The sequence below is a fragment of the Synchiropus splendidus genome, chromosome 6, assembly GCF_027744825.2.
Source record: "Synchiropus splendidus isolate RoL2022-P1 chromosome 6, RoL_Sspl_1.0, whole genome shotgun sequence".
In the NCBI taxonomy this organism is placed as follows: domain Eukaryota; kingdom Metazoa; phylum Chordata; class Actinopteri; order Syngnathiformes; family Callionymidae; genus Synchiropus; species Synchiropus splendidus.
In genome coordinates, this window is record NC_071339.1 from 20,145,099 (window position 1) to 20,168,313 (window position 23,215).

Genomic DNA, 23,215 nt, shown 5'->3' on the forward strand with positions numbered 1-23,215 from the left:
AATAATAATAATGATAATAGTAGGAGCAGTAGTGGTGGTGATAGCAGTTGTGGCATGGTTATTCATTATGCTGATACATACAAACAGTACAAACTTTTTTTTACTTTAAAACATCGTAATATAATATTCAGGGGAATTTTGTGGGAGGTACTGTACTGTACGTGGGGGCGGGACAATAACAGAATATCGTCATCATTCACTTCCGGTATCCTAACTTTCAATTTCGCTTCACTGGTGCAAAGATTACGGTAGACAACTTCTGCTTTGCTTTTCAATCGTTTTCACGGTAAATCGAGCGACAAATGTGTTCATGAGTCACCAAGTCAGTGAAAGGAAGACGAAGAAAAGCGACCAGGACGAGAGAGGGTGAAAGTTTTTTCCTCTTTTCGATCTTCATCTTCCTCTCAATTGTCATCGAACGGGTTTGTTTTTCAGGTCAGGTCATGGCCGCAGGCTCCGAAGCCCACATCGATCTGACGCGAGGTACTTGCATTGATGCGTTTTTCATGAAATAAGTTCTGCGGTTTATGCATTTAAAGTGAAAGTAAATATTGTTTCATGGAATCATTGGAAAGGATGTAAGCTGTTTACCTTCTATTAACGCCTAGTTATCAGGATTTAACATTTGTTTGTGGACTGTTTCATTATGTTTGAGACAATGACACTTCAGATCTAAATTTAAAATTCACTGTAAAAAAAAAAAAAAAAAAGTTTCTCATGCTCCTCCTGCTAGTTTCGTTTTTCTAGATAGCACACAACTTCGCATCTGGAAAAACCTGTTCCTGTCGTTCTAGTGATCCAAGAAAATTTCAAATGTAAAATGTAGTTGAAGGTCAGTTTGTTTTTCCCCGCAGCTGAAAAGTTAGCCTCATCTCTGAGTGAAGCTCTGAGCTGTGGTGATGGCGAGGAGGCGTCCAGACTGTCCAAGGAACTGGCAGAAGTGGGTCTCCCTGTGACAGTCAGCATCCCGAGAGAGGTGTATCCCCATGAGTCCTTCAAGTGAGCATCAAAGCAGCCCTCATTCCTATGGATCAGTGGTGTAACACCTGTGTTTAGGTTGTGGGTCGGCGTGGAGGATGCTCAGTCGGATCACTGCGTCCCAGTGTCCGTGGAAGTGTTGTCGAAAATCACCATATTAGAGCTGAAAGAAAAGGTAAATGAGGTGAAAGGTGTTGAGACTGTGTGTTTTTTAGCGCCCTTAGTAAATCTTTAAAACACTATGTGGGACTTAAAAAAAAAATAGTAAGTAACTTTGCTTCCGAAGACTTAAATTGCAATCGAATCTTCACATACTGCCTTTAGTTACAATACTTTAGGACTGTGTTTTTCAGCCTTTTTCAAGCCATGCCACAAGGGAACCTTGTGCTTAGTCAAAGTCCTGAAGTCCTTTTATTTTTTGAAAATATTTAAGTACTAACAGTCTGCGATTTGGGCATTTATTTGCCGAAACAAAATCCAGGAAATGTCTCTAGAAAGTGGGGGATATGGAAAAATATATCGTGATTTATTGATTTCTGCTTCATACAGTAACAACAATAAATCTTTATGTCTTCACATTTTGCAGCATATTCAGTTGGTTCTGCCTTTGACTAACTTTTAAACAACAAAGCAAACTTTGATAATCTACGAGTTTAAACAAAGTGACGTGAGCGGTGCTGACAGTCTTTGGCGTCACGGTTCCAACAGGGAACACTCACCTCTATCTCCCGACAAATGAGGTGAAACTGGATCATTTCCCACGGCACAACTGACACTTTCTCATGGCACACCGGTTTAAAAACACTGCTTTAAGATACAGTGTAGTACAGAACAGTACAGCAGTACAGTAAGAACACTCATAGCTTACTAGTAGTAGCTTACTAAAATAAAATTTAAAAAATGAGAAATTTCTTTGCTGAAGCAGCCAGATAAATTTAATAAAATAAAGAAAAATGTCCACTATTTTTCATAGTGTTTTATATTGCTGCAGTATCATAGATTTCATTTTATCATAAATATACATTATTGACAAATAATGTAATAATAATAATAATATATTCTCTCTAGCATAAGTTATTAAAATGTAAGCTTTTGGATATTTTGTAATACAGACGTTCAGTAGCAATCCCAAATATCTAATATAGTTTTTCCTTGTGTCTATTTTCATCACCTATAGTTATTGAAAAACGACCAAATATTCAACATATATACATATATATATATATATATATATATATATATATATATATATATATATATATATATATATATATATATATATATATACTTTTTTTTCAAGAGAGGGAGAGTACATGGGAAATGAAAATGAAAGTTCTATTTTATATTTTGTCGGTATTTTATTCTTTATATTTCCGTGGCAGATTCATGACCTCTACAGGTTCCATCCTGCACTCCAGCGCTGGGTGATCGGGCGGCGCTTGGCCCGAGACCATGAAACTTTGTACAGCCACGGTGTCCGAAGCTCCGACGACAAGGTGTACCTCTTCCTCCTGTCTGCCCAAACTGCTCACCTCACTCGACAGCAACAGAAGCAGGAGGAGGAGCAGCTGCGCATTGAGGGTTAATAATTCCACACTCAAGTCAGCCCCGACTGGGTTTATATATCTGTTGTGTAACGTCGTCATGATTCATTTGTGAAGCATTTGTGCGTCTCAGCAGTGTTTGGCATGCAGCTATGTGACTGGGTGGCAGAGTTTTCGCTGCAGTCAGTCATAAAAAGAACAGTAAAATAATCTGCTTTTACTTTTTCATTTGACTTCCTATATTCCTTTTCCGTATGTAGTATTTGGACTTGCATAGAAACATAAACTGCCCTCACTTAGTTCATATATATATGTTAGGACATGCTGGCAGAGTTTATCGACAGACCCTTAACACGAATGAGACACATCAAGTAAAGTACTGTACTTGTAGGCATCATGGATTCTGTGAAGACAATGGAACTTGTGCCCAGAGGAGGCAATGATGAACAAATTGGTCAGACAAAACGTCCACGGAATCCCAACCCTCCCCCCAAAAGGCTGACTCCAGAGCCTCCTGAACAGGTCAGAATGCTTCTCCGCGGGTTCTATCACGACTGCTCTGAATCTTCTGGGCCTGAGAACCTGTGGTCTTGTCCTGTCTCCGGGTGTTGGAAGGGTTCTGTTTCTGTGGCTCAGGGAATGGTCCCGATTAAACGCCTCCAGAAGCACCTTGACCTCTACATGTGTATATTTTGTGTCTGTAGCCGGGCTGGGACTGTCCGGCATGCACGTTTAAGAACAAGCCCTCACGACCCGGCTGCGAGATGTGCAGCCAGAATCGGCCAGACGACTACGAAATCCCTGATGTCTGGGAGCCTGATGCGGATGAGACGCTGCGTCTTGAAAAAGAGCAGCTGGACATGCTGATGTACGAGGAGGTAATGTTTGTGTACAGACCCACACACTGTGTGTTTTTAGTCAACCGCTTCTTGTTCAACACCGAAACCCAAGTCCTGAATTGTTACAATGACAGAATGCCACGGTGTAAAGTGAAAGAATATGGTCTTCAATATGACTCTCCTTTGTCACGCTGTCGCCAGTGAGGAGCGTTTTCTGACCCACCAGGGACACTTCTCGTGCTCTGGCCTTCAGCATCAGTGCAGTGAAGATGGATGGCTGTTTGGGGTTGTAGTTTTAGACTAGAAGTCGCTGTGTAGTAATTTGCATTCTACAATAAGCGATGAGTCACACACTTTTGTTAGTGTGAATCGGGACATCCAACTATAAGAAAGGGCATTTTCACCAGTGTCGTCCGGTGGCTGCCCTTGACCAGATGTAAATTATTTTCGGGAGGGCCTGAGTTATCGTATTATAATTTAGACCACTTCTGCCAAGTGATGAAACAAGTTTACGTTATGCTATTGATCCATGGTGAAGCGCTGGCTCGGCCTTCAAGGTGCTACAGTTAGCTTAAAGGCTGTTGACTTTAGCTTGGAATTTATTTAACATGAACAGATAAAATACATTAGATTAGACCAGTGTTTTTCAACCTTTTTTTTTTTTAATCCTGAGGCTCACCACCATAGAAACCTTGGCCAAAGTGCACTTGTGCTTTGTTGAAATAGAAAATCCCTTTTAATTTCCCGGCTATTTTTTACGTGCTATTTGTAGAAACTAATAGCAGAAAATGTATTCAGAAGGAGTGGGCAATATGTCAAACTATATCATGAATTATTTATTTTAAATAACTGGTTTGATTTTATCACAGTCTATTTTGCATGATCTGATTCAAAGATTTAACTTTATTTGCCAGGGCTTCATAACAACAATGAATACTTAACATTTTGGAGCGCATTTATTTGGTTCTGCATCAGCCATCTTTGAAACCCAAGTTTTTTAAGCAAACTGTGATGGTGTCAATAAAGTTTTGAAGTGAGCCATCACATTAGCTATTAGCACTACGGCGCGGACAAACTTTGGCATCGCTACCGACAAGGACCACTCCATCTTTCTGTCGTGAAGGTGTGTGGTCAAGTTAGAGGTGCATCAGGTTTAAAAACAACTCAAACTTGCGCATTTAACCAGCTTCTTTGCGGTGAGTGTGTGGGAATAGGAGCGGCAAGCGCAGCTGCGAGTGATGGATGAATCAACGCATCAGCATAGATCTGTAGTGTATAGAAAGAATGTGCCCAAATCCATGTAACCTGCTCACGAGGTGTTCATGATTTAATGTCATCGTATCGCCCACCTGTATCTCCGGACAAATTAAACTGGATCATTTTCCACGGCACACAGACAGTCTCTCACACCCCGTCCCCCAGTTGAAAAACAATGGACCATACTGCTTTTATTCTTTATACAATAGGGAATGGAACAAGAGCTGAAGTGCGTCTGACACGACGATCGCATCGGCTGCTAGCCTTGTTACCGTGACTAGCTTTGTGCTATACCATCCCAACGATGCCAGAACCGCTAGCTTGTACATCGCCCCGCCATTACTGCTGGGGAGAGACCCCTCAATGACAGTCTGCATTGGCGTCCCCTCCTCACTCGGCGCCCAGCACTGACATGACTCCCCCGTCTATTTATCTCAGCCGAGGGAACAGCAGCTCGACTGGCATGGAAATAGCATGTAACGCTAACTGTGGTCCAGAGTGCACGATGGCATCGAGCAGAGGGTATCACTGTCCATATTGGTTCCTGCATATCCACACAAAAACATGACAACAATAAAATCAAAAAAAGCTTGGACTGTCAATATATTTTTAATCTCAATTCATCGCAATAAAGCTAACTTAGCTCAGCAAAGTTAACTCCTCATATACGTAATAAATGGTCCCCCTTGTTTTGATAACATCCTACTTTAAGTTACATTTAGAACAGACACAAAATATACACTATATGTTAAAAAAAGCAGAAAAAGCACAGAAAGAGCAAGAGCTGTCGAACTGGCTGCTACTCATACTGGTGCCTTTTTCTTCTAATTGGAAAATAATATCAAAACACTTATTCAGTCATTACTATTCCGAGAGGCAGTTATTGGCTGAAAACATGCCATTTAGGGAAAAATGCCTTCAAAATTCACAAAAAAAGATGGAGAAAAAAAGCAACCACACAGTCACAGAATGATCTAGTGATCGTACATTTGGCATTTTGGAGGTGAATTGATCACACAGAGGGACAAATTATTGTACAAATTGGAGAACTATATATATGTCAGGCAACGCTGAACTGAGGAGTCGCTCAGAATCCCTTGCTTCTGTAGTGCCCCCTGTCATGAGCCAGGTGAACTCCATGCTTCTTCAATATATTCACATAAAGAGATGAACTTAGTGCTCATGGCGACCTCCTGGTTTTCTCTGCCGATACCACAATGATCTTCATTGTCGCGGTCCACCTCTAACCTCTTGCAGGCAGGGGGCGCTCATCAGTGTCATCTCAGCGTCTTCATAGCAACAACTCTTAAGGGAGCCCATGAGGAAGTTGTTCTTAAAGTGGTGTTTAACACAGCACCATTGTTTTTGATGATGTCGGCTGGTGGTCTCGATCTTATTAGTATTTTAGTTTCATGTAACATAAATGTGATCTCACAAGATAAATAGAACTAGGGATGCACAAATACCATTTTGTTCCAGGAGTACTTGCGTTTGAATAATGCCATTACACATAAAGTCATGTACAGTTTTGAATTTTTCCATTTATAATATATATATATATATATATATACAAGTAACATCCAACTTACGACCTGCTCGACTTTCATCCACCCGTACTTACGATCCACAGCCAGCAGATGTTTTTTTTTTTCCACGTAGCAGCCCAGCAACACGTACAACAGTTACGGCAGCACAGTATCCCAGCATCTCACTCTCACACAGCCATCTACCAGTACAGTAGTAACTATAACCCTCGCGTTGGCTATTTTGAATGGCATTTGACTTACGTCCAATCTGACTTACGACCGATGTTACTTGTATCATGATTTGAACAACGTTGCTCAGTATGTTTTTCTTGAACATAGGTGGTTGTCACAAATTTTACTGCCGTTCAAACACAAATTTTACAAAATTGTCATAAACTAACATAAAAAAAAAAAACGGTATTGGTGCATTCCTACCTAAGTAGAACCTCTTTACATGACAGTTGAAGTGACAAGCTCCCTGTAAATCAGCCGCTCGATTCTAGTTCCAGATGGAGGAGCGACACAGGAACTACATGAACTTGCTAGCTACAGATGAACAGGATCTGATCCCCAGCACAGAGGAGGTGAACTGTCCCGTTTGCTTCAGTGATCTGGCACCAGGAGAGGGCGTTGTACTGCGGGAGTGTCTTCACACATTCTGCAGGTGCGGCAAACATGAAATTGGTAAGTGATGTCTGTACTAAATGTTGTGGCCTTTGTTGTTTGCAGGGATTGTCTGAGAGGTACAATACTCAACACTCAAGATGCTGAGATTTCCTGCCCCGACGAATGCAACAGTAAGGTGTTGGACCGAGAGATCGCAGCGGTGAGTGCTCACTAGTCACTAGTCATATGATAATGGACATTTTTAACATTTTTCCGATTTCAGTGTGTGTAAACAGTGGTAGGTTTTGAGATCAAAGCAAGGTGAAAGACTATAGCTCTTGTAAAGAACATAACAATGCTGGCTTCTGTGTTGGCAGCTGCTGACAGAAGAAGAGCACCAGCACTTTCTGGATCTGCGTCTGAATATCGCCGAAAGCCGGTCAGACAGAAGCTTCCATTGCAAGACGCCCAACTGTCGTGGATGGTGCGTCTACGAGGATGAAGTCAATGAGTTCTACTGCCCGCTGTGTCAGGCGATCAACTGCATCCTCTGCAGGGTAACATCGAAGCACAGTAGTTTCGAAAGTGAACCTGCGTTAAGCCTGCTGTTGTCTTCAGGCCAACCACATGGGCATGAACTGCAAAGATTACCAAGACGACCTCCGTGTCCGAGCGGAGAACGACAAGGCGGCACAGCAAACCAAACAGATGCTGGAGGTGAGTCATTCAAACTGCTCGCAACGATACATACCAGTGTGTCATGTCTATGTCCTGTGCTTGTCATTCAGGATCTGCTGAAGAACGGGGAGGCCATGCATTGTCCCAGGTGCGACGTCGTCGTCCAGAAAAAGGACGGGTGCGACTGGATCTGCTGCGTGATGTGCAAGACGGAGATCTGCTGGGTCACCAAACAGGCCCGTTGGGGACCAAACGTAAGGAAGCGCACCGGTGCGGCGAGAGAAGCAGCTGCATGTGTGCGGCTCATTCTAGCTGTGCTGTTGTTCCGCAGGGGAATGGAGACATATCCGGAGGCTGCAAGTGTCGAGTCAACAATCAGCTTTGTCATCCCAGGTGCCAAAACTGCCACTAATATTTTATTACTTTAGCTTTAAAAAAAAATATTGCATTGCATCTCAATTACAAGCACCAATACAGAGAGGTGCTGAAGGTTTGGAGTTCCAAGAATGTTGTGTGTTCCATGACAGCACTTTAACTTTGAAGCTAGATATAACCCAAAATCATCACTGCAAAGCAGTCAACTGAATAGGTGAATCACGTGTACATTAATATCCAAGTGGAGAACTCATTTAACATCTTTCAACATAATTGCTAGAAAACAAAAAGCATTCAGAGAGTCAGTACACTCCTTTGGGTTCACATTGTTCGCACAAAGCTCCTTCCTCCTCAGGGTGATGAATGAATGAGACTCCAAAGTAACATTCTTTTCTGTTTACATGTTTGAATACTGTGAATCTTGTGGAGCTTCTAAGTCATGAAGTGTATGTGGGTCTGTGGAGTTTTTTTCTGTGGTGGCGGGTGCTATAAATTGGACTCAGTAAAGCTTTAACTTCACTTCCACGGATGAGATTTGCGTGTATCTATTGCTTGTTTGGGTATCAAATTCCTCTTGATACTTGTGCTATCTCACGTAGTCCAGTGTAGAATACACAAGAGTCACTTTAAGTGAAGAACAGATGAGCAGAGGACAGCTACAAGGGAAGTGAGCGAAAACCAAGTGTCGGTCATTGGCACCGATACGACTCTAAACATCTGAAAAGAGAATATATGTTTTAAAGTAATATTAATATTATAAATATAAGGAGGAATTATCAAAGGCTTAGATGCCAGTATGCTATCAAAGCTAGCAATTTATGCAAAACTATTTTTTTTTCGTTGGAAATGCCTGATTTTTTTTAAACGTACTGCCAATACAACAGTGTTGTTTTCTTATAATACACTCCTGGTGTGTTTGAATGATTGGATGAGACGAAAAACCTGAGACATCAGTCGAGCTGATAATAAATGTGTGGATTAAAATGAAATTGTTTGGTTTCATTTGTTTAATGAGTCAACAGTCAGATTCATGTCATATTAAACTGCTTGGCTTCTGAGGTACACCTGTTCGACTTGCTAGCCTGTTTAACAGCTAGTCAGGTGACAGCAGCGTGTTGCTCATTGAAGTGTTGAACTCGCTGAACTGGTTGCAAATAAAGGTTATAGGCTTTATAAGTTTTTGGCCTTGTAGATGAAAGTTGAAAATATCACATATAAAAATGCTTGTACATGTAGTTCTGTTTGTAATTTTTTTTTTCTGTTAATGTAAAAATATCCTTATACAAGAAATATAAAAACACTATTTTTGATGCCATTCTATTGTATTTTTTTTTACTTCTAAGTTAAATGATGATAAAATTACATTTTTTTTTAGATTTTTTTCATTTAGCAAGAATTAAAAAAAACATACTAACTTGAAAAATTTACACAAATCTGAAACTCTGACACGTTGTTATTGTGGAGTGTTGCGTGTAGAAGGAATTAATGTGTAGCATAATGTAGAACAAATGCTTTTATACCACTTTAGTGGCGAGTGGAAAAGATCTCAGGATGCACCTCAGTAGGTGCCGCTCTTGGTTTCAAAATGGTTGGTCTAAGAAGAGAGCACCATCTAGCGACAACAGCTATCACATCCAGATTATTTCCTCCTTCAGTTTATTTGCAGGTGTCTGTACAACTTTATCGTCATTCATCCAAACAAATTAAACAAAAAGGCTGATAAGTGCAGGTAAACTGACGCTCAAACAGTGGTTCAACTTCTAAGCAATAAAGAGATGACTGGCAGCTAAATCCAGTGTCAATGACAACAACGTTAAGTGCAAATGATATCAGACCAAACTAATTTAACTGAAGTAAGAACCCTTGTTCAGATGCTTAAGGCGCCACATCATTTAATGCATGAATTATAAGCCTAGCAATGAGGAAATGCCTGTTCAGTTAGTGCAAACTTATGCTGACAACCAAACACGTGATGTCACGTCGCATTGATAAATTACAAATCGGACCAATAAAAAAAAAAAAAAATCTTTTCAACCTCTGCGGAGAGTTTAGTAAGATGTGAAAGACAAATCTAAAGCCGCTGCTTAGAAAACTGGTTTCCGGTGAAACGTGTGCTTAAGACAGGCAGACGCCGTCGACCGACAAAAGGGTGATGTTACATCTCCATTTGACGACAAGATTTGGTCAATATTTGGACTTGCGAAGCTCCAAAAGTCGAATCAAGTCCCGCCCGGCACACACATGACTACATCACCTGCTTCTTTGAGAGTCAACTACATTTCAACAGTCTATGTTACCTCAAACTATCATAGTGTTCTACCTTCAGCGAGAACATGTGATGGAAGTAGATAACCAACACACCAAGTTGGTGACGACACTTATCAAGTGCACATTCAAGTTGGCAGCAGGTTGATGGGAATCAAGAATCTTCCATCTGGAGAGAACTTTATCTAATATATAAAATATAAATAAACTTTAATAACAGCGACAACAGTGTGCAGTAATAAAACAATGTTTCATTGACTGGGATGGATTCTTCATTTCCAAATGTCCTTGGATATTTCGGTGCATCCAAGCAGTCTGACAGTCAAGAGACAGGCGCTGTTTCAGGGAAACAGGTCGAGGTTTGGGGCCCACTCCAGGGCAGTGTTGACGACAGCCAGCGCGGCAGCTCCTAAAGCCACGGTCAAGCCCATCACTGCCAGACGCACAAACCGGCGGGCTGCTGACGGTCGAGCTACGGCCACAGTCGCTTTTGGCGTAGACTTCTCCAGCGCAGCCTGTTTCTGCCGGCGGCGGCGGCGGAGGACGGAATCTGGCCTCTGTTGAGTTGATGCAAGGTCAAAGTCCTTGAAGGTCGTGGTTGCCATGCTGGGGGGGAGGAGGGAAGGTGAGAGACTCAGTTAGTGAACTGATGACAAATGAAATGTGAGCGTTCCTGTGAATGTAATGTACTTTTAACTAGCGATACACTGATGAAGCTTCATGAAGCCTCATTTCTAGAGGCAACGAGATGGCAATGTCTGCTCCATAATCTTTGGCTGAGAACAACTATTTCAATGTAACTTCGCGTCACTTTTAAAGTGAGTGTCACCCACAGAATATGAAGCTTCATGAAGCCTCAGTTTCAAAGCTCACTTCATGGCAGTCTGTGCACCCTCTTTGGCGTTTAACAACTCACTAAATAGCAACTCACGTAATTTTGAGTCAGACTTTTGAGTTCCAAAAATGAAGCAAGAAGCTCTAGTCTTTGACAGATAACAACGAATTAAAGTAACCTAGTGGCATTTTGAAAAGGAGTTTTTCTGAATGAAAACGAGGTTTTAGACATCAGAACAACAGGAAATATGACTTTGAGGTGAATTACTTGTCATGCGATGCAGCTTCTTTGGCCAGCTCAGACGGAGGAAACTGGACAAAAAGATCCCCCGCTCGGCTGATGAGGGTCTCATACGGTAGATCTTGGGGTATCTGGGACAGCAAGTGATGAACCATGGCCATGTCGCATTCACAGTCCAACACTTCCTCCTCTCTATAGAGCACAATCTGGAACGAGTCGTCCCTGTTTTCAGAGGCCATTGTCACGAATATTAAGATTTTAAACGGAAACTCACGACAGCAGCGAAGTAAATTGGCATCAGCGGATGGCAGGCGAGGAAGAAGTCATATAACCGCACCACGTGCCGGAAATCGGACAAGACATGACCAAACCAGGTGATGAGCCAACTGAGGGCGAAGACCGTCCCGACCTCTGCCCTGAAAGATCACCTCCGTTAGTGCCACGTACAGGTCGACCACACCAACGAGTGAGTCTTACTGTTGCATGAAGTCATGCACCTCCGGGTTGACTCTCTCGATGATCGGCATCAGGTAGTTCAGGATGTGTTTCGTGTTGTCCATGGTGGGATCCATGAAGTCCCTGATGCACAAGGCAAAGCGTGTAAATTCCGACATGGAGGGGATGAAAGTGAAGGCTTATCACCTGAGATGATGGGTTGACAGTTTTTCGACAAGAGTCGACGCCAGACGTTCGCCGACGACCAGCAGGAAGGTGACGACGATGTCGTGGTAGCCCTGGTAGTAATGTAGCTGCTGATTTCGCTTTAGAACACGGAGGATGATGTCTATCAGCTCCTCCTGCAGACCCTCCCGCTGCTCATCTGGCATGCCTGGAGAAGTGAAAGAACCCTCAGTGGAACCAAAACTAATCTGACCAGGTCGACCTCTCTGTTTAGCATACTGTTTCATTAAATTCTAGTGTGATTTTGCAATGCATTGTGGGTGTCATACGCCGTCTTTGTTTGCATTCATGAATGCAAGACTGCAAGACAGGAATGTATCATTGGTACGTGAAAAGGAAAGAGTTGATGGACCAGACCAAGAGAAGCTGGACCCACTTGCAAAGTGCCTCGACAAAAAAGGTGTGAAAATAAAATGAGTGAGGCGAGCTGCTTTGCCATGGTTTCCCTCGGCTAGTTTAGCTAGTGTGAGGGGCATTATTGCACGCTACTTGTGAAAAAGCAACATACATTCTTTGATTCTGATCTTGCAAACTGGGTGATTGGAAAGTAATTTGATTCAGGACGTCTTACGGCTGCTATCCACTCGGCACATCTTTGATAATTGAGACCCAGAATCTTTGTCTTTTCTTCCATTTTGAACATGAAAAATATTGCAAACTATTTGTTTTTTTTTTTCCAAAGTGGTCATAGGAACGAGTGTGGCAGTTAAGAGCACTGCATGTTTGCAGCATGAACAAAGAAGAAGAACTTGAACAAACTGTTGACCAAAAAGCCCACAATGCATTGTGGTTGTCCCACACCTTAACATCACCCTTTCAAGCCATACTGTTACAAAATGGTACGTATTTTAGGGAGATTTCATTTTACAATAACAAAGGCTGGTGAAGAAAATGATGCTCTTGGCTCTCAATGGTGCCGAGTGCATGTAGTTTCTTGTCATTTGGAAATGATTTTAGCAATTTCAGGGCTTGGTGCTGAGGTGGGACTGGTACAACATAACCAAGGAGAAAACATTATATACCATAACTTCCAGACTATTAGCTGCTTCTTTTTTCTTGCAGTCTGAGCCCTGCGGCTTATACAACAGGGCGGCTAATATACAGTATGAATTTTTACAGGCTGAAATCAGAGGTTTTTATTTAGTCTTAAAGCACTCAAAATGCGCTGTTCTGTGCACAGCTCCGTCAATAGAGTCAAGATCCTGGAGGTCTGGAATCGGGAATCAGCCACTGAGACCGGCAGTGGTGTCGGAACTTTTGAGCACGGGGCGAAAACAACGCATTTTGAGGGCTTTAATGTGCATAAAATATGTGAGACACGGTCTCGAGACAAAGTGCGTTCGGCCCACAAGTCCAACGTGAACATAATAGAGTTGGGTTTTGAACTGACTTGATCCTGGCTGGAGAGCTGCACCTTGTCTACTGCGAGAGCAGTGTGGATAAATCAAGACACTCTGTATTATGCAGCTTGTTTCGTCTATTTCCTCACTCTTGATGCTGGACCCCGTTTTCAAAACAAGTTTTGAAAAACATTTTTAAACTGGTTCACCACTGACCTGTCCACAGAGCAGACAGCACCACTGCAAATGTGGCTTATAGACTGGTGCGGCTAATATTCTGGGGCGCTGTATATTCCAGAAATTACGGTAATATCCATGCTGCGCCCCATGCGTTCTCCATGCCACAAATCTGACGTGATCACACTTGACTATCATGGAAGTAAGATCTATTATGGAGTTTATAAATAGAAATAAACATCATAACAACAAAATGACTAGAACCCTACCAACGCTTGCAGAACTAAAGGGTATTTTTAATGTGCAACTACAGAGAAAAATGTGTGCCCTGGCTTCCTTGTTTCTCGTTTCACTTGTTGGCTATGTTATGTTCCAGGTCACAGAGTTTTCATGCCCCACACTTTGTGAAATAAAAATTTCCCCCATCTTCTTCATGATGAATTTTTGACTGGAGCAACTTATACTTTGAAGTCCCAACACTCGAAAGTAGAAATGTGTTTCACCGCATGAATTCTCACCTGGAGGGAATCTTCGTAATGAACGCTGAACATCTAGTAGCACCTGGTTGTAATCCTTGTTATTTTCCCGCTCCACAGTATCTGGAAAAGCCCTCCAGTGGATTAGTTGCATCAAAAATGGAGCAGGAGACATGGGTTTGAGATCAGCTGCTCATACCTGGCTCCTCTTCCAGCACTTTGGGGGGCACATTTAGCAGCTTGGGCCACACTTGTCGGCGGATCTCATCCGTCAGCAAGCCACCTTCACTGATGGCCATCCTCCTCAGGGCTGCGACGTCCACAGGAGTGGCGTTCAGGGCCTGAGAGATGTCCGCTTCCTTCCTGCCCCGCCTGCTGCTGCTGCTGGAGCCTGGAAGCACACAGGCTTGACTGACGAGACAGCAGACCACTACATTCGACAAACGTGTCGCGGTGTATGACAGAAAAGGCTCCACACATTCAGCCACCTGACTGACATTTGACAGGCAACTTACTAGTAACGTGTTTCCCGTTTGCAGCTGAAGGGGAGGCATCGCTTTCTGGCTTCATAGTGGCGACTCCTCTTCACTGGTCCTAGTCACTCTTGTCTGCCATCCTGCAGTATCTCCAACTCGGTCTGTCCTGAAGCCGACACGACGACAGCGCTCTATTTACCAAGGCCATAGAAACACGGGAGGACAGTTAGCCATTGATGGTTAGCAGGGACTCGCACTAACACCATTCTGCTACCGAGTGAGCCAAAACGACCATTTAACCAAATCCCACATGCTTCCCGAAGGAATCGTTGAATCTGGAAAAGACACTGCCCGCTTATTGAAGTGGCAAATGGGGTCAACCTGATGATGGAGAAGCTACATGTTCGCGCTAGCAGGAAGCGATGACGTCAACCGAGCCGTCAGTCCACGGAGCAACGTCATGACGTCACAGTTAGACGTGGCAAAAAACGAGCCCAGACACGGAAATAAATCAATTAATTTAAATTACATCACTAACAATAAAAATGTAATACCGATCGCTTTCCATTTTCATTCTTTATTCCGTGTCAAAAAGTATTTTAGACCACCAAACAACACAGCAACTTTTATTGATTGTCTTCGTTATAGCTATTTATTTTGGTGATAAAAGTGGTAAAGTATTTAATTCTTAATATTATATTATTTATTGCGGAATGCAATACATTTAATTTCATTTTCAGAAAAAAATAAAATAAAATAAAATAAGCGTCGCAGATAAAAAGCGTTTCCTTTTTCATCCGGCAGAGAGAGACAAAGCGCAATAAAACATCACCCGCCCTTGTAACTAAACTAAACGAAACTGGATATTCTAAGTAAAGTTAAATTAAACTTCATTCACCAACAAACAAGAACACTAATAACATACCTCTGCCAATAATTTCCCTTATAAAGCGGTGCAATTGCACTTATAAATTGAAAATAAACCTTACAAACACAATCGCGGCGCATTTTCATATTTTATTATTACTATTTACATCACAGCAAGACAGACACTGTACTGGAAAATGATAACAAAGATAACATATATATATATATATATATATATATATATATATATATATATATATATATATATATATATATATATATATATATATATATATATATATATATATATATGGGCCGAGTGAAACGCGCATGCGCACACAACACTCCTATCGTCAAAGCCCAAAGCAACGAGAGAAATAAATGCGCGATTGAGGATAACTTTTGCTCGTATGACGCGCCGACCGTCGTCAGCTACCAGCGAGACGAGACGATCCGTTTTGGATCCGAAATTGGCGAGTATATATCGGTCTGGTGTGAAACGTCAGTGGGAAATTTTTTGGTTCTAATTTATTTCCCCCGTATAAAAGTCGTTATACGGCGTACATGATTTGAAATTGTAAAAAAAACGCATAAAATACGGGGAAAACGTATAAGTTGACAGGAATGTAATAACTTTTGCTCATAGGAAACACAATCAGAGGGATTCAAATGCAACACTGAAGAGGATAAGTGAAGTGTGAATTGAGTATTTCTTGAATGAAATGAAAATGAAAATTATATTGAGTGGAATCATTGAACTTTGCTTTAATGCTATACCTATTGCACCTTGCATATATTTCATTTAAAATGAAGGGAGTGATGGACAATCTTATTCATGAGTGAGGCTGGGGGTGACCCCGACAAACAGATGGGCACAACTGGATAATGTGTGGCACTCTGTCATCTGGGAGAGACTCAAGATTTTCACTTTTAGGGGGCGTCCTGTGCGCCTCTTCGATGAGATACTCTGGGCATGTCTATCAGGGAGGAGTACCTGGGGCACACCCAGACTGACTGTCTCATGTCCCTGACCTTGGATATGTGGTGGTTACTGGTTGGAAGGAAAAACTCTTTATTGATAACAAACTTTTCTCCAAAACTTTGAGACCTGGCTTTTCCAAATCTGTTCACAAATAAACCCTGGCACCTCAAACTGCAGCGCAACTAAAGCCATCTTTAAACCCCAACCAGCAGATTGATTTTGTATTTTCAGACCCAGACTACAGCTGTTCAGCCAGATGCTTAAAGTTAGTGAAGCTTAGAAAGAATTACCTTTCACCACCAGTCTGTGAAACACACTATTGATAAATAAGAAAAAAAAGAATGTTTGTCAGTCCATTTGCTCCTAAGTTCCAGCAAGTTTGTTTTATAAATATTCAACAAGCTCGCCCTGATTGTCAGAGTGAAATTGAAGGCTTACAGATGAGAAGGTAGTGGAGTCAATTCAAGGATAGAAGCATATCTTTAAAGAATGTCCTGGCAAAACAAAGCCTGCCATTCATCGAGTAATCTCTGAATTACTTCAGTCATATCAATTACACATCTGAAAAACGCCTTTTTTTCCCACATTACTCATAAGCTTGTGAAACCCACAGAAAGTGTGTTGATTCAATCGCTGCAAAACACACTTCAGCACTGCTATGCAGCTCACTATTCACAGGTTTCGTGTTCAACCAAGAACATTTGACATATATAACAGGACACATTTACCCTCCCACACACAAGCCCACTCGCTTAATACGCCACGGTGGCGCTTATCGAATGATACGGTGAAACTTCTCATCATCACATTGCATGGAATTATAGTTCCTTGGATGCAGTAGTGACTAAAAAATATTATTTTGGGGGGGGTTTAATGTTATTATGTGCATCTCACTCAAACAGTGAGGTAGAAATAAAGTATTAATAGGGTGATAATCCAAAACTTTCCCATGTTTATGATGTTTATTCATCACCGGACGCCGGTTCTGAATGTGCTACTCTGCAGACCTTCAAGTTCACAGCCACAAAACTCCAGTGAATCTGCAAGCAGGTGTTTGCCATGAGATGCTTGGGAGAATTGCCCACATTCAAAACTGTGAAAAAATAAATAAATAAGAAAGGGAAACAGATGGTTCCTTGCCACCAAGTCCAGGATTCATCACCATAACAGCAGCCTTGTCGGAGAACCCTCTCCAGCATTCTTGTGATCTGCTCTGTGGGAAACTGAGCACCAGAACGAACAAAGAAAAATAAAGGTCACACTCAATATACAAAACACACACGGCCTCTAAGATGTGTACTTCAAAAACACACATAACAGGCAGGATGGAGGACCTCTGCGTGTCGCCAAGATGAAAAGTGTTTTACAAATAGTCCAAAAATAATGTGGAAGCACTAAAAAAAATGGATCAGTTACCACTCCACTACTAACCACAACTAACCGTGTTTCTTCACTACGACACCATGAGACATGTATTACATATATTACCACACTAGTATTACCTCTGCTGGTTCCACTAAATCTACAGACCAAAAACTATATCTTTCCCTACTATGGAACTTATTACTGCAATCATTAAAATGCTAAGTACTATTACTACCACTGCTGTTGCTGCTATCACTGTTGCTGGTACTATCAGTACTAGAAGTGCAAGAAGTACTAGGGACAATTTTGGCTTTTTACTATTACTAGTGACATTTTTGCTTCACTTGCAAGGTGTACTCTCACTACGCTTTTAAACCAAAATTGAGAGCTACTACTCAGAAATGTTGAAGCTGAATTACAATATTGTATTCATGACCAAACTGCTTTCTATGCTACTGCTACTACAATTACTGCCATCCTTTCACAATTAAGACTACATTGATGATACGGCCATTACTACCTCAGTAACTACTACTACTATGACCACGGCTATGACTCTTATTAGTACCACTACTATTAATATGACTACGACTACGATAGTAGTACTAACGCTGCTTCTTCGGCGTTATTTCTACAACCACTACTACAGCCAGAAATACTTGCCACACCAGCTTCTACTACAACTGCCACCGCTACCACTACTACAACTGCTTGTTACACTGGTGTTATCTGAACAAAGGGTGGCAGTAGAACTCTACATGATAAATGACAGGCCATACCATTCCTTAAGCAGACAGCCATTCGTGAAACATTTATTGGCACAGTGAAACAAGGAATTTAAATATTTTTCATAAAAGGTAGTAGGGAAAATACATATGTATCATGCTTGAACACAACTGAAAATGGAAGCCCTGAAAAGTTGAAGTCTGGAACAGAGAAAGTGGCTTACAGTGACAAAAGACACCTTAAAAGAAACACTTGCAGCCTTCCTCAGACATGTGCACACAGATATAAACACACCAACCCAGAAGACACATCCTGACACTCTCTCACACACAACACCTCTGACAGGATATCAATGCCCTGAAGCTGCAGAAACAATCCCTAAATATCTCCGATTGATTTTCTCCTCTGTGAAGGACTCAAATCGCTGATTTTCAATTCGAAATTTTAGCATCCCTGCCGTACATGATAAATGACTGTCTGCCTGAGAGGGGAGGAGGGGCAACCCAATGTGCTGGTGTGACAAGCGTGCGGGGCGTGTTGAGCTGACTGTAAGCGTGTCACTCTCAGTATTTATAGGATTCAAGGAGGAGAAAACCGGACGTGTTTGACTGATCTGAGCGCGTCAGGAGACTGCGAAATATGATGGAGCAGCAGGCATGCGCATGAGCATCAGTGACAACTGTTGACTACGGTTCCCCCTTTTCTGTTGCCTCCCAGACTGGAGAATTCAGAGAGGAGACCTTAACAAGATTCCTGCAGAAGAGTAGCAGAGCCTTGTCCACATGAAACACCAATGAGAGTGAGAGACAGAGACAGGTCAAAATAACAGTTAATTTCATGTTAAAAAGAACTTTAAAGAACATGCCATGAAGTGTTAAAAGACGTGGAAAATAAGTCCCAAAACAATTAACTTTTCATCCCACATTTAGAATTACAAAAATGACACGATCGACTCTACCCGGCTTCAGAAAGTTAGGAAAAGACTCATCCAAAGTGGAACTGAAATAGCAACTCTTTCTTGCTTCCCTGTGCCTTCAATCGTATGTTGCCTACACGTAAAACTTTTTAAGATCTTGACATTTTTGTTTTTCTTTTTAAACTATCAGAGACCCCAATTATGAATACAAAAAAAAATCCTTGAAAAATCCTTGCACCAGGTGAAGATGATTGATAAATATCAAAATGTAACCTTTGGCTTCTTGTTTCTCAGTCAGCCCGTGTTACTTTGCTACATTGTGTCTCACTCACCTAGACTTTTGAGTCTGTAGTCAGCTGTTTTTGGATCTTTTTGTTGGGACAAATTCATTCGAAAGACACCTCACATCACAGGATTATCTTTAAGGACTATCTTATATTATATTATATTGAGGGTCATCCGCAGTCCTGGGTCAAGAAGAGGCAAAATCGGGGCACTTTTTTGCCCCTCCTTTTACGTTGGAGATGATACATTCCTTACTCCCACTCTGGCCAAATGCAATGCCTCAGCAGCACCCCCCATAACTTGTGCCTAGACCACACAGATAAACCCTTTCTTTGGGCTCTACAACATCAGGGCAGTAGTTCAATACACCATTGTAAATGAATATACACAGCCCTTATCCTTTAGCTCAAAGGTTTCTGGTTTGAAAATTGAAATTCTCTGTTGTAAAAGCAAGAATGCCAGATGAATGGAAACGTCCCACACAGTGGCAAAGGTCCAAAGTAGAATTGAATGGAAGACAAACGTATAGATGGGCTGTTCGTGAACTTGGCAAGGAATTTGGAGGATCTTATTAAAAGAAGAGACACTTGGACCAGAGACAAAAGGGTTGATGAATATCCGATGCTTAGAATTATTTGAAGTATTCAAGCAAATTAGTTGAAAGTGGAAACTTCACTTTGTGCAGTGCGTTGTTGTCCATCTTCTCTGTTGTGTGGGCTATTGTTTCCATTACGAAATGTTCTTGAGAATCCCCACAAGAATGTGTAGCTCTAGTTCTTGGCATGTTACATCAAGCAGTTGCACTTGTTCTTGCACTTCTGTCCTTATCATTGCTTTGATGGATGGTGTTCAGACCAATGAGGGTTTCTACATCTACAACCTTCTTGCTTTTCTGAAACTACAGGTGAATTCAAGTGAATGTTGTCTTCAACAGACGAGGAATCAGGGTTTATTCCAACCGTGGTTAAAATAGAAGCGACGAGCTTCTGAGACTTAAAAAAAAAAGAAGTATCTCCACTTATCAGAAAGGGAGTCGGAGCGAGTGATGAGATAAACGGAAAGCAGCACATGATTATGATCATGAGAAATTCAACTTGAAAAAGACATGATTCCATGTGTGATGCACACAGGTGCATATGTCGCTGGCTCATATTCAGACACAGGTATCTGAGCTCAGATCATTTACGTTCTATGGTTTTCTCAGCCTGAGGATTGTCACTGAGAATCAAAGTTGCCCCTGTGTACAGTGTGCTGTTGATAAATCACACAGAATAGAAGTGTGCCAGGTCACAGTTCTGAGAGGTAAAAATGATGTCATCTTAAAAGTTACATGTGACTGACACTGACCTTGTGCTTCTTCCTCCCTCGAAGTGCTTTTACTAGTGGGACGTTAACATACATTTAGGGGCCAAATACACAGAATAATGAACTAAGTGATTAGTGATGTCGGTTTCCTGCTGATGTTTGTGGTACTGATTTTTTTTTAACTTGCACTTCAATTTGAGAATTTGAGAATTTGTTTTTAAAATTGTGTTTCTGTTTTTTTTTCGGTTTCACTTCCGTTTTGATGTTTGTTATTCTGATATATATATATATATATAAACAGAAACGCAATTTAAAAAACAAATTCTCAAATTCTCAAATTGAAGTGCAATTAAAAAAAAAATTAGAACCACAAACATCAGCAGGAAACTGACATCACTAATATATATATATATATATATATATATATATATATATATATATATATATATATATATATATATATATATATATATATATATTTATATATATATATATATTCTATATATTTTTTTGTGAATGTGTTTTCATTTTGAAATTTGTGATTCATCTTTTGAAATTGTTTTTGTGGTTCCAGATTGCTGTTGATACCCATGCGTCTGTTTTTGTAATTGTTTTTGTCATTGATGTGGTTCTTTCCTTTGTATCAGCTGGTTAACGGTCACTGTCAAACCGGTAAAACTTAAGCATTTAATTGGTGATTTGGTGCCTATCACCACAAAATATTTCAATATATTATATATATATATGGGGATTTTTATTTCTACAGTAAATTAATCAAATGGCATTTTGGGTTTGAAACTCTCTTTATATCTCCTGAAACTTTTTTTTCTTTCTTTCTTTAGTTTTTTTGTGGTTTCAGATTGCTATTGTTACCTGTGCCTCTATTTTTGTCATTGTGTTTTTATTTTTTATAACTGTGATTAAAATTGGGATTCCATTTTTGTTATCGTGCCTTCATTTTTGGGATTGTGTTTGCATTTTCGCTTTTGTAAATATCTTTTTGAAATTGCATTCCATTTTTGTTATGCTATTATATTTCTGTTATGCTATTCGTTTTTTATTCATTTATTTTGTGTGTGATTCTTTCCTGTAATTGTGCCCTGGTTTTCCAATTTCCAATTTTGTCATGCTTTTTTTTTTTGGATTTGTGATTCTTTTCACCTCACATCTTCACCAGTACGGTAAAACGATGTAAATACACAGGGGAAAAAGAACACATGAGCATCAAGGGTTAACTTTTCAAACCAGTGTGCTGCAAGTGGCAAACAACTTAATAATGTCTCCTCAGTCGAATTTCATCATTAAAGCTACTTAGCCAGTGGAGTTCTTGTAGATTGCAGGCTGCAATAAAGGGACATGGATGAAAGTCCTTTTCAAGCTATCTGAACCCGGGTGAGTCTTTTGGTATCACACACTACCTTTGAGCATCTGCATGTGGGATGGAGCACGTCTCTGGGTTAAATTATTCATGAGTGTTTGTTTACACAAATGTCCTCAGAAAAGTTGTTTTTCATTTTTGGTGAAATTTTTTTGAACGGCTCTGCATAATGGCCTCCCTCTTGCAAGTTATTACTCACATCTTACGAATGAGGGGCTGGTCTGAGGATCAGGACTTCGTCCAATGATTCCAGAGAGATGATGAGTTGTGTTTCATAATCCCCACGCAAGATCATATTTCACCATCATTAGAGCAAATGGCTCCTTTCAGCGAGACCCTTTTCATCCCTTTGTTTCAACTTCCTGCATAGCTACATCATTATTTAGTCAGTATTTAGAAAGCAGCTTTGAATTTCGAGGTTTTTGTTTGCATTTAATCGCTTTGTACACACCTGCAAGTCACAGTCACCATTTGAATGCAGAGTTGGGATTAAAAAGCAGCTGCTGGGCACAGGGAAGCGCACGCCCTCTGCACGCCTTCGGACTTGAACAGACTCATTTGAATCCATGGGATTTTTGTTCCTCTCAGTTTATGATTGTGGTTCTTTCCTCTGTGTCAGCTGGGTAACTATTCCTATCAAAAAATAGTTCTATATATTTTGTAAGCAGGGATTTTTCTTTCTAAATCAATCAAATGGGATTTTTTGTTTGAAACTCCTGTATATTTCTTTGTTTGACTCAGGTGTTCCCCCAGAAGAGCTGTATTTGTTATGCATGTTAAAAAAAAATCTGCAGTCACTCATTGCTACTTTATCTTGAAAGCTGTAGTGGGTTAAAGCTCCAGAGAAAATGGTGACCACTATACAAGTAGCACCCGACTTACGACTGGGATCGGTTCCAACCAACTGGTCACAAGTCAGATTGGACCTAAGTCGAATGCCATTCAAAATAGCGGACGCGAGGGTTATAGTTACTACTGTAGTGGTAGATGGCTCTGTGAGAGTGAGATGCTGGGTTACTGTGCTGCTGTAACTGTCCTATGTGTTGCTGGGCTGCTACGTGCTGCAGTGTCAGACACAGAATTAAAAAAAATAAATAA

At 40.9% G+C, this 23,215-nt stretch overlaps 2 protein-coding genes across 3 annotated transcripts; one reads left to right on the forward strand and one right to left on the reverse strand.

Moving 5' to 3' along the window:
- Nucleotides 1-215: 215 nt before the first annotated feature.
- On the forward strand, nucleotides 216-8,773 carry rbck1 (RanBP-type and C3HC4-type zinc finger containing 1). The gene is made up of 13 exons (XM_053867988.1): nucleotides 216-366; nucleotides 436-483; nucleotides 855-999; nucleotides 1,057-1,153; nucleotides 2,361-2,559; nucleotides 2,914-3,044; nucleotides 3,227-3,400; nucleotides 6,648-6,808; nucleotides 6,874-6,970; nucleotides 7,128-7,307; nucleotides 7,369-7,467; nucleotides 7,539-7,682; nucleotides 7,760-8,773. The coding sequence occupies exons 2-13, from the start codon at nucleotides 444-446 to the stop codon at nucleotides 7,838-7,840; spliced, it is 1,548 nt and encodes a 515-aa protein (XP_053723963.1). The 5' UTR covers nucleotides 216-366; nucleotides 436-443; the 3' UTR covers nucleotides 7,841-8,773.
- Nucleotides 8,774-9,454: 681 nt separating this feature from the next.
- tbc1d20 (TBC1 domain family, member 20) lies at nucleotides 9,455-14,759 on the reverse strand. Of its 2 annotated transcripts, XM_053868329.1 has the most exons (9): nucleotides 14,675-14,759; nucleotides 14,333-14,484; nucleotides 14,017-14,208; nucleotides 13,860-13,940; nucleotides 11,786-11,972; nucleotides 11,621-11,722; nucleotides 11,418-11,559; nucleotides 11,171-11,349; nucleotides 9,455-10,674 (listed from the first exon to the last, which is right to left on the reverse strand). In XM_053868329.1, exons 2-9 carry the CDS (start codon nucleotides 14,385-14,387, stop codon nucleotides 10,410-10,412), a joined length of 1,203 nt encoding a protein of 400 aa, XP_053724304.1. In that variant the 5' UTR covers nucleotides 14,388-14,484; nucleotides 14,675-14,759; the 3' UTR covers nucleotides 9,455-10,409. The 2 variants fall into 2 exon arrangements, with proteins under 2 accessions (XP_053724304.1, XP_053724303.1); XM_053868328.1 differs by having other exon boundaries at nucleotides 14,333-14,731.
- Between the last annotated feature and the right edge of the window lie 8,456 nt (nucleotides 14,760-23,215).

Bases quoted from the DNA above. Each gene is read 5' to 3' on its own strand.
- rbck1 (XM_053867988.1), top strand. From the start codon at position 444: ATGGCCGCAGGCTCCGAAGCCCACATCGATCTGACGCGAG. The intron at 484-854 runs GTACTTGCATTG...TTTTCCCCGCAG, and splicing joins CCACATCGATCTGACGCGAG to CTGAAAAGTTAGCCTCATCT. The intron at 1,154-2,360 runs GTAAATGAGGTG...TTTCCGTGGCAG, and splicing joins TATTAGAGCTGAAAGAAAAG to ATTCATGACCTCTACAGGTT.
- tbc1d20 (XM_053868329.1), bottom strand. From the start codon at position 14,387: ATGAAGCCAGAAAGCGATGCCTCCCCTTCAGCTGCAAACGGGAAACAC. The intron at 14,209-14,332 runs GTAAGTTGCCTG...GTGTGCTTCCAG, and splicing joins AAACGGGAAACACGTTACTA to GCTCCAGCAGCAGCAGCAGG. The intron at 11,350-11,417 runs GTGAGTTTCCGT...GACTCGTTCCAG, and splicing joins CAATTTACTTCGCTGCTGTC to ATTGTGCTCTATAGAGAGGA.